This window comes from Amphiprion ocellaris, chromosome 7, assembly GCF_022539595.1.
Source record: "Amphiprion ocellaris isolate individual 3 ecotype Okinawa chromosome 7, ASM2253959v1, whole genome shotgun sequence".
In the NCBI taxonomy this organism is placed as follows: Eukaryota; Metazoa; Chordata; class Actinopteri; family Pomacentridae; genus Amphiprion; species Amphiprion ocellaris.
In genome coordinates, this window is record NC_072772.1 from 32,866,056 (window position 1) to 32,883,326 (window position 17,271).

The following is a 17,271-nucleotide window of genomic DNA, read 5'->3' on the forward strand; positions in this document are numbered from 1 at the left end:
CAAAAAGACATAAAACTATCAAAATGTGACGCAAAATGACCACAAAAAATATTAAAACAACCAAATGTCAAGCAAAATAGCAACAAAAAAGTATAAAAAAACAACATATGATGTAAAACAACCTCAAAAAAGATGTGAAACAACCAGATATGACACAAAATAGCCACAAAAATACATAAAACAACCACGTGAAGCAACATAACCACAAAAAGCGCAAAACAACCAAATGTAACACAAAGTAGCCACAAAAAAGCATAAAACAACCAAAATATGCTGCAAAACGATGACAAAAAGATGTAAAACCACCAAAATGTGACACTAAATGAAGACAAAAAGACATAAAACAACCAAAATATGGTCCAATTGACCGTAAAACGACATAAAACAACCAAATGTAACACAAAATATCCCCAAAAAAGCATAAAACAACCAAAATATGCTGCAAAACGATGACAAAAACATGTAAAACCACCAAAATGTTACACTAAATGAAGACAAAAAGACATAAAACCACCAAAATATGTTCCAAATGACCACAAAATGATATAAAACAACCAAATGTAACACAAAATAGCCCCAAAAAAGCATAAAACAACCAAAATATGCTGCAAAACGACAACAAAAGGATGTAAAACCACCAAAACGTTACACTAAATGAAGACAAAAAGACATAAAGCAACCAAATGTGAAGCAAAATAGTCACAAAAGACATAAAACAACCAAATGTAACTCAAAATAGCCACAAAAAAGCATGAAATAACCACAAAAACATGTAAAACAACCAGATGTAAATGTAAATCAAAATTGCCATAAAAAAGCGTAAAACAAACAAAATATATTGCAAAACAGCCACAAAAAAGCATTAAACAACCAGATGTGATCCAAAGTGGAACTCAAAACAACCTCACAAAGATGTAAAACAACCAAAATGCAAAACTAAATGAAGACAAAAAAGTATAAAGTAGCCAAAATATGATGCAAAATGACTAAAGAAGATGTAAAGCAACCATAGTGTGACTCAAATCAACCACAAAAAAGCATAAAACAACCAAAATATGATGCAAAAGGACCACAAAAAGACATACAACAACTAAATGTGATGCAGAAGTGTCAGTGAATGCACATGGCTTCACAAACTGGATATATGCTGGTCATGCATGGTTACAAGAAATTGCACTTAATAGTAGCATAGTGGGTAAAAATGAATTTTCCTTTGATTTAAGCATAAAAATCTAATATTTCCATGACGGTTTGTGATGTTTGGTGATGCAGGAAGAGGCGGAGCACATGGCCACGGCTCACCCGGGTCGAGCCATAGACATTCTGGTGCCGTTCGATGGCATCAGTGTGGAGTGGGAGGAGCTGAAACGGACCCTGCAGGGATGTGAGGACTCGCTGATGGTGGCCAGCAGACTGCAGAGCTTCATACAGGTAGAAATCAGGAAGAAACAAACCTAGCACCTTGTTTAAATCATCCTCGTACTCTTTTCACTGACTCTGTTCCTGTTGACTCACATTAAAGTTCTTTAGATGATAAAAGTTCAACTTCACAGCAGAAGACCAGGAGAATTCAAGCAAAATTTGATCTGAAAAAAAAACTTTGTTTCCCAAAACAACAAAGGTTGATAAAGTGACAGTGGACAAATTGGTTGTTGTAGGAATTCAGTGGTCTTTGTCTGCTGCTAGCTTGGTTAGCTAGCAAAGCAGCAGCAGTCTGACACAAAACATCAAATAATCTCTTCGGAAACTGCCTTCAAGTTCACTTTTCTGCAGAGAAAACTCTGCATATGTTGATATTGTGTTATGTAGATGTATTTTTGTCAACAAATTGTTCAATCTGTGGGCTGCACAGTGGCTCGGTGGTTAGCACTTTAGCCTCGCGGCTAGAAGAGCCACGGTTGGCGTCATAGGATTTTTGGATGAATGGATGGATGGATGGATGGATGGATGGATGGATGAATTGTAAAAATTTGCTTTTTAAAAACAATAAGCAAGTTTTTGCATATAAAAAGCAAATTTTTTCAAGGAAAAGCACATTTTTGCAAGGGAAAACTTGCTTTTCATGTGCAAAAACCTGTAAAAAATATGCTTTTTATATATAATAAGGATGTTTTTGTATATATAGAACAAGTCTTTGCTAGGAAAATTTGCTTTTATATACAAAACTTGCAAAAATGTGCTATTTAGACAGTCAGTAAGCAAGTTTTTGCATATAAAAAGCATGTTTTTGCAAGGAGAAACTTGCTTTTTTTTTAAATACAAAAAGCAAGTTTTTGTCTCTAAAGGCAAGTTTTAACAAGGAAAAACTTGCTTTTTATTTGCAAAAACTTGCTTTTTATATGCTGTTGAATCCTAGGGCCAGTAACCTCCTAAATTAATTAAATAAATTAATTAACTGTCAGAGAATTACTGGACCAGCTCTCCATCTAACGGGTCCGGTTCCTGCAGCCCAGAGGGTCTAACCCAGATGGGATCTGAGGAACGTTTTTAAGCTGGTTAGCGAGAAAATTGGCCTAGCTTCTAACTGCCTCCATCCAGACGCCTATCCTGCTTCCTCTGATAACTAACTCAACTGAGTAGCCACTTTCCAATGGTCAAATTAATTACCAGTCACGTCTGTTAACGGCAGCTTTTCTCTTAAAGGATTCTGCACTTGGTAAGTTGCTAGGTTTAAATTTAGGGGTTAAGGAATGGATAACCCCAAGGATAAGTTTAAAAAAGGCCACCCTCAGCCCCAAGGACTAGGTAACCTGACAGAACCAGTTTTAGATGTAATGCACACAGTAACCTGACTTTTTACAAACTGAGAAGATATATGTGGTTAATTCATCATCATGATAAGAATAAATAGAATTTCCAATCTGTTAACTTTAATTGCAGGATAAATGTTTTATTATAGTTTCAGCAAGGGCGTAGCATAAGCTCCTAAATCACAACACTCAATCAAACATTAATATTCTTCCAATTGCTTAATATGACTCATAAGTGGAACTATGCTTTTATCTAAGAAGAGTAATAGTCACCCAGAGTATGTAATTTGGAGGGGGAGAGCAGACGGTGTGGCCACACCTGGCTGCTCACCTGAAGACTGACGAGCCTCCGAGGCTCACCGGAGAGAACAGGTGAAATGTGTAAAATATATGTGTAAAATATGCATGATGTTCCTCTTCTCATCAGGACCTGGACTCGTTCCTCACCTGGTTGGTTCAGACTCAGACGGCTGCTGCCTCCGATCAGCTTCCCAATGATCTGGAGGAGGCAGAGAGACTCATCAACAAACACGCTGCTCTTAAAGAGGAGATCGGACGGTAAAAATTTTGCTTATTTCGCCCCAAAATGTCCTGAAAGGTGTGCAGAGAATAACCGGACAGGTGACTGTTCAGGTACGAGGAGGACTACGAGCGTCTGCAGGCCATGAACGAGCTGCTGGAGTCGGAGGAGGCTCCTCTTCCTCAGGCCGCCCTGCAGCAGTGGCTGCAGAAGCTGGACGTGGGCTGGAACAAGCTGCTGGAGATGTGGGAGAGCCGGAGAGAAGTTCTGGTCCAGGCTCACATCTTCCACCTCTTCCTGAGAGACGTCAAACAGGCCGAGTCCTTCCTCAACAACCAGGTGAGACAGACTTGATTTATCTCTGCTGGTTCATCTGTCAAACACTTTCCTTCAAAATGAAATATGTCAACAACTTTTTGTTGAATTGCCCTGAAACTTGCTGCAGACATTTATGATCTGCACATTCTAGAGCTTGACGTGTCTGCTGTGTTTTTGTTTAGCAGTAGGGCTGAAATTAAAGACTGAAAGTCCCACACTTTGTATTTTCTCTAACCCTCTCAAGATATAAACAAAGAAAGCTGAATACTGTTTTAAAACTGGTGGGAATCAAATGTTTTATCTTGTAAAAACATGCTTTTTATATACAATAGGCAGGTTTTTGCATATAAAAAGCAAGTGTTTGCAAGGAAAAACTTGCTTTTTATATGTAAAAACGTGTAAAAACTTGCTTTTTACATGCAAAAACTTTTAAAAACCCGCTTCTTATATGCAAGCAGGTTTTTTGTATATAAAGGCAAGTTTTTACAATGAAAACCTTGCTTTTTATATGCAAAGCTTGTAAAAATGTGGTTTTTGTAGACAAGCAGCAAGTTTTTTGTATATAAAGGCAAGTTTTTACAAGGAAAAACTTGCTTTTTATGTGCAAAAACTTGTAGAAACGTGCTTTTTGTATACAATAAGCAAGATTTTGTACATATAAAGCAAGTGTTTGCAAGTAAACACTTTTTTATCATAGACAAGCAAGTTTTTTGTATACAAAGTTAAGTTTTTGTAAGGAAAAACTTGCTTTTTATATGCAATAACTTAGAAAAACTTGATTTTTGAACGCAAAAACTTGGAAAAATGTGCTTTTTAGATACAACAAGCACGTTTTTTCTATATAAAGGCAAGTGTTTACAAGGAAAATTTTGCTTTTTAAATGCAAAGACATGTAAAAACTTGCTTTTTATAGACAACAAGCAAGTTTTTGTATATTCAGTGTCATTAATTATCTTCAGAATCAGTTTCCAGTTTCAGCATGTATGGAAAATTGCTCCAATATTACTTTTATTCTAATATTCCCTTACACTGTGTAGCTTTGAGTAATTTTGCAGTGACGTTGGTGAGCTGGTGTCACAAAAACTTGCTGCAGTCGTTTATGACCCGTAGTAGATGAATCTTATTGACTGCTGGTGATCAAGTGACTTTTTTATAGAATGAAATACGTCCGACGCAACATGAAAAATCTCCATCCTTGAGGTGACTTCACTATGTGTTGTGATAATGTAATTAGTTCTCTGTGTCATACGACATGTTTTATTCCTTCCAGTCACCACGGCGTCATGGAAACCTGCTTAACTCACTTAAATCATTAGAAGAGTTAAATTACGTTTGACAGCCAGGTGAAAACAGCTGCTGTACACATGATGTTGCAGCTTTTCTGTGATGTTTTTCTGAGCCTGTCTGGCTGCCACTGAGGGAGAAAAATCCTCTTCACTCTGCTGATATTTTCTTCTCTTGTCATCTTAGATTTTCTTTTGATGGTGGCAGCTCAGAAGTGGCTCGTATAGACGGGAAACAGAATGAGTAAAGTGAAAAATATGTGGCTCGTGTCAGCTTTTTATGTTTTTGAAATACATAAAACAATCAAAATGTGATGCAAAATAGGCACACAAAAAAGTAAAACACCCAAATGTGACGCAAAATAGCCACAAAAGACATGAAACAACCAAAATATGATGCCAAATGACCATAAAAAGATGTAAAACAACCAAAATATGATGCAAAACAACCGTCCACAAAAGGACATAGAACGACCAAACGGGATGGAAAATAGCCGCAAATAGATGTAATGCAACCAAATGTGATGCAAAATGACCACAAAAAGGCATAAAGCAACCAGATTGAATGCAAAATAGCCACAAAAAGACATAAAACAACTACAATATTTTGCAAAATGACCACAGAACTGCATAAAACAACCAAAATGTGAAACTAAATGAAGACAAAAAGACATAAAACAACCAAAATTAGATCCAAAACCCACACAAAAAAGTATAAACCAACTATAATGTTGCAAAACAGCCCCAAAAAGATGTACAACAACCAAATTTGGTACAAAATAGCCAATGAAAGACAAAACAGCCAAAATATGATGCAAAACAACCATTAAACAGCCGTAAAACAATGAATATTTGATGCAAGATGAAAACAAAAGGACATTGAACAACCAAATGTGATGCAAAATAGCCATAAAAAGCCGTAAAATAACCAAATGGGATGAAAAATAGTCACAAAAATATAAAAAAAAACCCAACCAAACGTAACACAAAATAGCCGCAAATATACATGACAGCAAAAATATGATGCAAAATGACCACAAAAAGGCGACAACTGCCAAATTAAGATTAAAAATGACCACAAAAAGATGTAAAACAACCAAATGTGAAGCAAAATAGCCATTGATGATGATGTCACAGGTCAATTATGGCATCACTGATGATGTCACAGCCCTTTGACTATAAATCTAGGACAGGTCAGGACCTTTCTTCAGTGCGCCAGATTTTCTTCCAACGATTGGACGACAAACTGCGAACTTCTTTATTGTGGAGTACATTCTGGACTTTATTTGCATTACCATGGCACAGAGCATTCAACCAAAACGCAAAGTTAGATTCACCATCACCCCTGAACAGGCTGCTTCCAAAGCCAGTAAGCGGCCTGGATTTCACAAGAAGTTTTCTACTTTGGTAGAAAACGAACATCTCAAGGAGCGAGTTAATAACATGGACCGCCGCCTTCAACAGCTGCTCACTGAAAAGCAGCAGTTCTTCAAGTGGGCAGAGGTCAGCAAGATCAAAACCTGCAAACTAGAGGAGCTGCTGATGAAACAGAACAGGCAGATAATCCAGCTGCAAGAAAAGCTGGGGCCTGAGAGCCATAAGAACACCGAGCAAGACCAGGCCTCCTCAAAAACACCAGCTCCGGCCATGACATGGGCCAACGTGGTCAAAGGTCTGGGTAAGGCCAAACAGCCAGTCATCCTGAGTGAAGACCAGGCCTCTTCAGAGACACCAGCTCCGACCATGACGTCGGCCAATGTCGTTAAGGCTGAGGAAGAGGTGAAACAGCCGGTCATCCTGAGTGAAGACCAGGCCTCTTCAGAGACACCAGCTCCGACCATGACGTCGGCCAATGTAGTTAAGGCTGAGGAAGAGGTGAAACAGCCGGTCATCCTGAGTGAAGACCAGGCCTCTTCCCAGACCGAGACTACAACCATGAACTGGGCCGATGTCATGGAAGCTGAAGATGAGGTCAGGGAGCAGCTTAGGCTCAGAGAAGCTGAGGTTTCACAACTGAAGCTGGAGAACGAGGGTCTCTTAGCAATGCTGCAGGAGGCTAAAAACCTCCAAAGAGAACCAGATCACAAAGAAAATGAGGACCTGAAATTGCAAGTCAAATTCTTGGTGGACAAGATTAAAAGTCTGAAGGAAGAAAACAACAAACTGCAGAAGGACAAACAAGCAGTGGTAGAAAAGACTGAAAAACTGGAGGGTAAGATCCAGCTGATGAAGCGCAACAACATCCCTCAGATTGAGCTCAACAACCAGATGAAGAAGTATATTAAAACGCTCCAGACAGAAAAGATGGAGCTTGAAGGCAATTATAACCGGAGATTCGTTCAGATGAAGAATCTGGAGAAACTGCTTTTCCAAGAATCTCACAAAAATCAAAAGATTGTGAAGAGCCTTTGGTCTGCACATGAGCTGATCGCCATCAGAGAGCAGGAACTCGATCGAATCACCGGCATCAATGAAAACCTCTCAGCGACGCTCTTCAAGACTGAGGAGCTGCTGCTGGAAGCCGGCAATGAAGTCGAGGAGAAAGAAAAAGAAAAACAAGAGATTGTGACGAGCCTTAAGTCTGCACAAGAGGTGATCGCCATCAAAGACCAAGAAGTCCAACGAATCACCGACATCTATGAAAACCTCTCAGAGACGCTCTTCAAGACTGAAAAACTGCTGCTGGAATCCAGCAATGAAGTCAAGGAGAAAGATAAAGAAAATCAAGAACTGCTCAAGAAACAAAAAGAGACAGAGCTTTGGATCCAAAAGAAAAACAAAAAGACATTCTGTAAGTTTTTCAGGAGGACCAAAGACAGACAGAGCAACCAAAAACAGACTGAAGAGGTGATCGAGGAGAGAGAAGAACCACAGGAGCAGGAGAAGAAGGCAAAGAAGAAGAAGAAGAGCTTCTGGAGTTGGTTCAAGAGCAACAGGAAGGTGGAGGAGGCTGCTGGTAGCTCAGCTTAGCCTCCTCCTCCATCTCCTCACCCCTTCTGCCTCCTTCCTCCTCACCTCTCCAACATCTCTCACCTTCATCCTCTCTACTCCATCTTGTCTTTTCCCTATCCCCCCTACTCCACTTATTATTTCTTGATAATTGGTATTGTCTATTGGCTAATTAGTTCATTAGCCATTAACCTTAGTGGGCAAAAAAAAAAAAAAAGATTAAGAAAACAGAGAAGAAAGTGTCCCGTGACACTCAGACATCATAGCTAATATTAGTATTGTATAGTATTCAGTGAAACTAATCCTTTATTAGGAAGAGGCCTCACTGTAAATGACAGGTTTCTGTCAGCAAATAGCTTCTCGTGATGTTCGTTCAACAAATCGGTGATTGAGTTTCTCAATTAACCAAAAAAAAAAAAAAAAAAAACAGATATGTTGTCGACATCAGCCCTAAAAAGCCCACATTGGTTAATCCCTATTTCTGTCCATCCCCACTACCCCCTATTCCTCCTTTCCTGTCCTTTCCTTTTCCCCTCTAAAAAAAAACAAACAAAAAATAAACAAAAAATTAAAAAAAAATCATAATATTTCTGCATGTGTATCAGATCTGAAGACTTCACGTCTCATTTCAGCGTTTTCAGGTTTCTGAAGATTCTGAAAATGAACTGAATTTGATTTATTTTCAGGTGATGCTGCTTCTAAATATTCCAAGGACTATTTTCAGAGGAGACTATCTTAAATCATCAAGTTTTAAATATTTTGAAGAGGAATTTTTGAGAGTTCATTGTTTTTATGAGTCTTCACAGCTAATCTGACTTTTTACTTTTCATATTGTTGGATTTATTTTGGAGTGTTTTATGCTGTGATTAGTCCTGCTGTTTTATTCTGTACAATATGATGATTGTTCTGTACTTTTATAATATCCTGTGCAATATTATTCTGTGTACATATACTAGGAGGACATGTGCTCATCTGTATTTTTCAGTTTAAATAAAATTTGTGCAATATAGATAGCAACTTGTGCAATATTAATACTTATGTCAGCATTTTCATTTGTGAGAGAATCTGTGCAGTACCACTGGCATGTGCAATAACGTTATTCTTATTATCAGTACTTAAGTATATCTTGTATTATTTTGGTTATTTCGGTATTTTTGTACTATTTTTTCAAAATGTTTGCACTATCTTTGCTGTTGGAACAATGCAAACGTCCTCACTGCTGGATATAGAGGCTTATTTTGTCTTATCTTCTGAGACATTTATTCCAAATATTTCCACTGAATCCTGAGAGTCTAAGTGAGTCAGGAAGCATTTACAAAGATATGACCCTTCCGTGTCAAAGTGAAGACAGATTTTAACAAAATACTGTCAACAGATAAACAATATAAAAAGGTGAAATTAGTGAGTGCATCAGTATTTACCCCACTGAAACCAGGGTTCAGTCGATGCATCTTTGGCTCAATGGAAAGTTCTTTATCTTTATATTCTTGTCAAAAAAAAGAAGGAAAAGCCAAATCAAGGTGTTCCACATTAAAATAGAGAAATAAAATCAACACTGTACTTCCTCAAAGTCCCAGAGACTCACACATCCAGTTTGAAAGTAATCAGATGAACAGATAATTGAAAAACACAAGAAAGATTCTAGAACTCTGCTGTAGAACTCATCCATAATCAGTGTGTGTGTGAGTGTGAGCACAAGCTGTTGATGCAGCAGCTTCTAGTAATTCTAGATCTACATTGTGGCTTCTCCTGACACTAAAGTCTGTTTCTGTGTGTGAACATTATATGATGATATTTATAGCTTTGTGTAAATCATACTAGCTTCTTATTGGCTGAATTCTCCCTATAATTACTGTAGGATTATTTAGTGGAATCAACACTGCATCTAGAACTAGACAGTGATGTTTATTTATTCGACTGAAACGAAATATGCAACTAATTGTTATTATTATTTTCTGTTCATTACCAGTTTTGGCATAATTTAGATGGCGTATTTAAAGTAATATCTCATGTAAAACAACAAAAATATAATGCAATGTGACTACACAAAGACGTAAAACTACCAGATGTGACACAAAACAATCACAAAAAGACGTGAAACAACCAGGTATAGTCACAAAAAGGCAATAAACAACCAAAATATATTGCAAAAGAACCACAAAAACGCATAAAACAATCAAACGTGACACAAAATAGCCACAAAAAGGCATCAAACAACTAAAATATGATGCAAATTAGTCACAAAAAGACAAAAAGCAACAAAAATGTCAAACAAAATGAAGACAGAAAGACATAAAACAACCAGATGTGACACAAAATAGTCACAAAAAGGAATAAAACAATCAAAATATGATGCAAAATATTCACAAAAGGACATAAAACAACCAAAATGTGTAACAAGATGATGGCAAAAAGAAAATACTACTACTACTACTAACAATAATAATAATAATAATAATAATAATAATAATAATAATAATAATAATAATAATAATAATAATAATAATAATAATAATAATAATAATTTTTACATGTTTTAATCAGTTTATTTAAAAAAAAACTATAATCTTTTGATTAATTAGATTATTTTTTTAGATTTATTATTTTTAATAAAACTCAAATTATTTCAAATATATTTTTATGGCTTTTTTTCTCACCAACCTAATATAAACTACTCAAATATGACACACAGGAACTTTAAAGCTGATTTTTAAAAATAATTAACCGATATGTCACTAATATTTTTTGATATTACAATAATGTGCTTTGAATATTTTTAGATGTTAGAAAATAGTAATATATTTTTAATTTCATTTAGAATTTTTTTTACAGTTATTAAAATAATCTTTTAATAATTTTACAAATATATATTTAGCTTTTGAATTATATTTTTTCAGATCCTACACTAATATTTTTGGGATGTTTTAATGAACATTTTATGCAGTGAAAAGCAAAATGACTGTTCTCAAGGCTGTGCAATAGTAAGACCTAACAAAGAGAACAATTCTTTAAAAAAAAAAAAAAAAAAAACTATGGAAAATAAGAAATAATCTAATGTTTTAGAGCTGTTTTGCTTTATAAATATTATTTCCATACAACAGCCAGTCCTGTCTGCAGCATTCATGGCTGTATTGAATCTCAGTATTTCATGCAGAGAGGTTTGTTTTTTCTCATCTGAAATGTCAGCAGTAGAGCCGACCTCCACTCCGGTGTTTTGGTTGTGTGTTGGTCAGAACGTCTCCTTTTGTTTGCTAACAGATCTTTAGAGCAGCTCCTCCTGTTAGCCTGCAGGCTGTGGTTCAGAGAGAGCAGCATTTCTTCTTCAATAAGTATCAAAGATGTTCCAGGCCGCTGATCCCTGTTTCTTTTTTCTGTCTTAGTTTCATTTTTTCATTATTTTCTCCATCTAGAGGACAAATGCATTTAAAATTCTTGAAGTAGCTTCGTTTCAAATCACACATTCTGTATTTTCAGCTCTTAAATGATTGACAGAACAATAATATGTTGACTATAGAGTTTGAAGATGCACTTCTGCAACATTTTTTTTGTCGTTATCAGTTAATTTGCATGTTTTTTGTTTCACTTAAGCCAATAAACAAAATTTCCTTCTAGCTGATTGAAATTGCTTGTTATTCTTCACAGAGCAGAGAGGAGACAAGTATGGATACTATTAAAAAATGAGCAAAATGTATTGCAAAGTGACGACAAAAGACATAAAACAGTCAAAATGTGATGCAAAATAACTGCAGAAAGATGTGAAACAACCAATTGTGATGCAATATAGCCACAAAAAAGACAAAACAACTGATATGTGATGCAAAACAATGGCAAAAAGACATTAAACAACCAAATGTGACGCATGATAACCACAAAAGGATGTTAAACAACCAAAATATGAAATAAAAGGATGGCAAAATGACATAAAACACCCAACGTGATGAAAAATGACCACAAAAAGATGTAAAACAACTAAATGTGACACAGAATATATCTATATCTATATCTATAGCTATATCTATATCTACGATGTAAAACAACCAAAATATGATGCAAAACAACTGCAAAAAGATGTAAAATGGCCAAATGTAACAGATAATAGATACAAAACGACATGAAACAACCTAAATGTGACTCAAAACAACCACAAAAAGACATAAAACAACCAAATATAATGCAAAAGAACCACTACAAAACTTGAAACTACTTAAATGTGAAGCAAAATGATGACAAAAGACATAAAACACACAAAATGGGATGCAAAATGAGTGCAAAAAGATGTAAAACAACCAAAATGTGAAAAAAGTAATGATAAAGAGACATAAAACAACCAAAATATGATGCAAAACAACCGCTAAAAGACATAAAACAATCTAAATGTGAAGCAAAATGATGACAAAAAGACATGAAACAAACAAAAATGTGAGGTAAAATGACCAGAAAAAGATGTAAAACAACTAAATGTGACACAGAATAGAAACAAAATGACATGAAACAACCAAAATATGATGCAAATCAACCACAAAAGACCCTAAACAACCAAAATATGAATTAAAATGACAACAAACTGACATAAAACCACCAAAATATGATGCAAAACAACTCCAAAAAGATGTAAAACAGCCAAATGTAACACATAATAGATACAAAAAGACATAAAACAACCAAAAATTATGCAAAACAACCACAAAAGGACATAAAACAACCAAAATATGATGCAAAACAACCACTACAAGACTTGAAACTACTTAAATGTGAAGCAAAATGATGACAAAAGACATAAAACACCCAAAATATGATGCAAAACAACTGCAAAAAGATGTAAAACAACCAAATGTAACACAAAATAGATCCGAAGACATTAAACAACCAAAATCTGAAATAAAATGTTGACAGAATGACATGAAAACAATCAAAATGTGACTCAAAATGACGTTAAACAACCAAATGTGATGCAAAATAGCCTAAAAAAACTAAATATTCTTAAAAATGATCACAGAAAGTAGTTACACAACTGAAATATGAAATAAAATGATGACCAAAAGACAAAAAACAACCAAAAAGTGATGCAAAACAATGACAACCAAAGTTTATTACACTTTACTATTGCAAAAGGTCAAGAAAAGCAGCAAACTTTCAAAGTTGAGAGGTTGAAACTAAAAAATATTTAGCATTTTGGCTTGAAACATGCTAATAATTGTGCAGTTTATTGTCTAATTGACATAGTTTTTGGTTATAGTTGAGCTTTAATTGTTTTGTAAATAAACCAATTCTAACGATATTTCAAGAAAATTTCACAATATCCACCACCCCTGTTGATTTTTTCTTTCTCCCTGGTTAAATCTGGCTTCGCTTTATCACTTCCTGAACCAGTAAATCTCCTCACCGGTGCCGTTTTGTTGTTCCAGGAGTCGGCGTTGGCCCACGTGGAGCTTCCCACCACGGTGGAAACGGTGGAGGCCGCCATCAAGAAACACAAAGACTTCACCACCACCATGGAGCTCAACCTGCACCGGATCAAAGCCGTGATCGAAGCCGGAGAAAGTCTCATCAGCCAGAACAACATCTACTCCGAACGAATCCGCGAGAGGATCGACGCCCTCGCCAACAGGTACCAGAGACGTTAAAGGACAGAATACAGAGAAAAACATCAACACAAAATGATGTCCTAGATATATAAACGTACGAAGAAACAGTATGAGCATTGGGCACTTTCTAAGACCAAAAAAAGTACGTTAACAGTGTAACAAATAGCACGTTATTGCACATTATTGAGCGTTAACAGATACGTTCATAAAGACAAAAAAAAGGAAAATAATTGCTTAACTTTTTATATTTTACTCATTTTATTTCATATTTTGGTTCTTTCACATCTTTTTGCGGTTGTTATGCATCACATTTTGGATGTTTTATGTCTTTTAGGCTATTTTGTGTCACATTTAGTTGTTTTCTATCTTTTTGTCGTCATTTTATTTGACATTTTGGTTGTTTTACGTCTTTTTCTGGTTGTTTTGAGTCACATTTTGGTTGTCTTCTGTCATTTTGTCGTCATTTTATTTCATGTTTTGGTTGTTTAATGTCTTTTTGCGGGTTTTATGCATCAGATTTTGGTTGTTTTATGTCTTTATTTGGCTATTTTGTGTCACATTTAATTATTTTATATCTTTTTGTCATCATTTTGTTTCACGTTTTGGTTGTTTTGCATTTTTGCAGTCATTTTGTTTCACAGTTTGGTTGTTTTACGTCTTTTTGTGGTAATTTTGTTTCACGTTTTGGTTGTTTTCCATCTTTTTGTTGTCATTTTGGTAATTTTTTGTGTTTTTGCAGTCATTTTATTTCATATTGTGGTTGTTTTACGTGTTTTTGTGGTTGTTTTGCATCAAATTATGGTTGTTCTATGTGTTTTTGTCATCTTTTTATTTTATATTTTGATTGTTAAACGTCTTTTCGCAGCTGTTATGTGTCACATTATGTTTGTTTTAATGTCTTTTTGTGGTAATTTTGTGTCACATGAAGTTGTTTTACTTTTTTTTTGTAGTTTTGTCAGACATTTTGGTTAAAATGTATAACATAATAACAGCAAAAGCACATAAAACACCCAAAATGTCAAACAAAATGACCACAAAAAGATGTAAAACAACCAAATGTGACACAAAATAGCCCAAAAAAAACCATATAAAACAACCAAATAAGTTTACGATTACAAATATGTCTGCAACCTGTATAAAATCAGAGATGGACTCCTAAAGTAGCTACCAGCTTATAAACTCAGGTTTTGTGCGGTTTCATGAAGTCGTAGCTTCATGTTGAGATGAAAAATCCCAACAGCTGCTCAAACAATTTAAAAAGGACAATAGCAGCTAAAGAATTTAGAGCAAAGCGACTCAAACGTATGAACGAAACAAAAGACTGAAAACAGAAGGTGATACCTGACCATGAAATCTGTATGAAGTGTGTGTGTGTGTGTGTGTGTGTGTGTGTGTGTGTGTGTGTGTGTGTGTGTGTGTGTGTGTGTGTGTGTGTGTGTGTGTGTGAACAATAGCAACGAGGGGAACCATATGGTTTTTAGATTAAATTTACATAAATTAACACGTCAAACGTTTATTTTTCTCCCACAGCGGACAGATAAATGAACACAGCAACAACACAGTTATTTGTATGTATTCAGGTTGTGTAATAAATCATTTTGCTGTTCTTTCCCTAAGATCGGTTTTGATGAACAAATAAACAGTGTCTGGTCTTGTTGATGACAAAAAGACATAAAACACCCAAAATGTGATGCATAACAACCTCAAAAAGACATTCAACAACCAAAATATAAAAGAAAATGATGACAAAAGGACATAAAACTACCAATATGTGATGCAAATTGAAACTAATAAGACATAAAACAACCAAAATGTCAAACAAAATAATGCAGAAAGATGTAAAACAACCAAAAAGTCAAACAAAATGATAACAAAAAGATGACAAACAACTAAATGTGACACAAAATAGCCAAAAAAAGACATAAAACAATCAAACTGTGATACATAACAACCACAGGAAGACGTTAAACAACCAGAATATGAATTAAAATGATGACAAAATGACATAAAACAACCAAATGTGATGCAAAATGACCGCAAAAAGTCACAAAACAGACAAAAAGATGTAAAACAACCAAAATGTGAAACAAAATGATGACAAAACATGTAAAACAAATGTGACACAAAATAGCCAAAAAAAGACATAAAACAACCAAAATGTATAAAAATATAACAGCAAAAAGGCATAAATCAATCAAAATGTGAAACAAAATTACCACAAAATGACATAAAACAACCACAATGTCAAGTGTTGTCTGTTTTCTGCAAATATTAGTTGTAAACATGCATATTTTAGCAGCATTTACTCTCATTTCTCTCTGAAAATGTAAAATATTCAGTCTATAATTAGAGCTTTGATACCAGAGACCTGATGTCTGAATATATATGATGCATAAATAGAAGATTTTTATGGATTTAGTCTTAAATTGTGAATCTAAAAGTATATTCTTTTATTTTCTATGCTTCACTTACATAAATGTGTAATCATTAAAGCAATTTATGCCCTTTTTTCAAAAAAACACCCACAAAAACGCTGCTCACCTGCAGGTGTTTTGGATTTAAATTATCTATTCAAAGCAGAATATGATGAGAAAACAACATTTAATTGTCACACATGCATCTAAATGTGTTCTAACTGTGTAAATTCTAGGTATTGTAGGTTGAAACTAACAGTAAAATGTGTCTGATTTCAGGGGAAACCAGAACAGAGAACTGGCCCAGCAGTGGCTGGAGAAGCTCAACGACCAGTGGGAGCTTCAGAGGTTCCTGCAGGACTGTCACGAGGTAGGACGATGAAACGCTGAGGAATTCAGTCAGTTTAACAGCTGAAAGGGGGGAAAATAAGAGGATGGGGGTCTGTTTTAATGTTACAGAGTTTCCTGGCCCAGGAATGATCTCAGAACGCTGATCCTCCTGTAGCTGAGGAGAGGAATTTGAAGGGAAAGAAATCTATAATCTAGAAAATTCTACACTTTTTGCTCCATCAATAGCGATCAGTGTGGTTTGCTCCAAACTTTAAATGATTGTAGTAAGAAAAAGGCAAACTTGTGGGGTTTGGCTTAGCAGCTGAAAGTTAAAATAGCTGTGAATGTGAGCATAAATATAAATATTTCCCCTGTAAGATTGAGGTAAATTATTATCAGTTATTGCTGGTTAGTTAATATGACAATGATTGTACTGTTTAGTTAAAAATAATACAAAGTACACACTGTATAGGGTATAAAAAAATATATATATGTAAGGTAATATATAATAATATAATATAATATAATATAATATAATATAATATAATATAATATAATATAATATAATATAATATAATATAATATAATATAATATAATATAATATAATATAATATAATATGTTAAACAATAGTGGGACACTCAAATGTTCAAAAACTGAATAAACACTGAAAATAGCTGTAAAATAATGATATTTTTAGCTGATTTAAATACAGTAAAACACTTTAATTTTACAGTCCCACATTACGAGGAACAAAATCCTCCTTGTATAAGTACATTATGTCCAGATTTTGGCCATTTTTTTTTTGTTTTTTCTTTTTGTCAGCAAGTAAATTAAACCTTTTTTTCTGTGATTTTACTAGTTTTTATCTGTAATTTAACAAAGCGGGAATAATCTGTGGAATAGTAATAAATTGTTTCCTAAAAAAACTACAGTTAAAAACGTTAAAAATAATAGTAATTTTTTTATGTGTGTTGTACAGTTTTGACCTTTTTTACAGTCAGCATATAAATTTATACAAATTTTTCTGTGATTTTAGAAAGCATCTATAATTGAACTAAATGGGGTAAATCTGTAAAATAACAGTGAAAATTATTTATTATTTTAAAATTCTTAATATACA

At 34.6% G+C, this 17,271-nt stretch overlaps 1 protein-coding gene across 5 annotated transcripts in view; it reads left to right on the forward strand.

The window, feature by feature from the left end:
- Nucleotides 1-17,271, forward strand: part of LOC111583325 (spectrin beta chain, non-erythrocytic 4-like) — a 136,003-nt gene that overhangs the window by 55,283 nt on the left and 63,449 nt on the right. For all 5 annotated transcript variants that reach the window (XM_055012470.1, XM_055012471.1, XM_055012472.1 and 2 more), the window contains exons 20-24: nucleotides 1,273-1,431; nucleotides 3,178-3,308; nucleotides 3,384-3,609; nucleotides 13,226-13,428; nucleotides 16,099-16,189. In XM_055012470.1, the coding sequence (XP_054868445.1) occupies nucleotides 1,273-1,431; nucleotides 3,178-3,308; nucleotides 3,384-3,609; nucleotides 13,226-13,428; nucleotides 16,099-16,189 (810 nt within the window). The remainder of the gene's footprint in view (nucleotides 1-1,272; nucleotides 1,432-3,177; nucleotides 3,309-3,383; nucleotides 3,610-13,225; nucleotides 13,429-16,098; nucleotides 16,190-17,271) is intronic.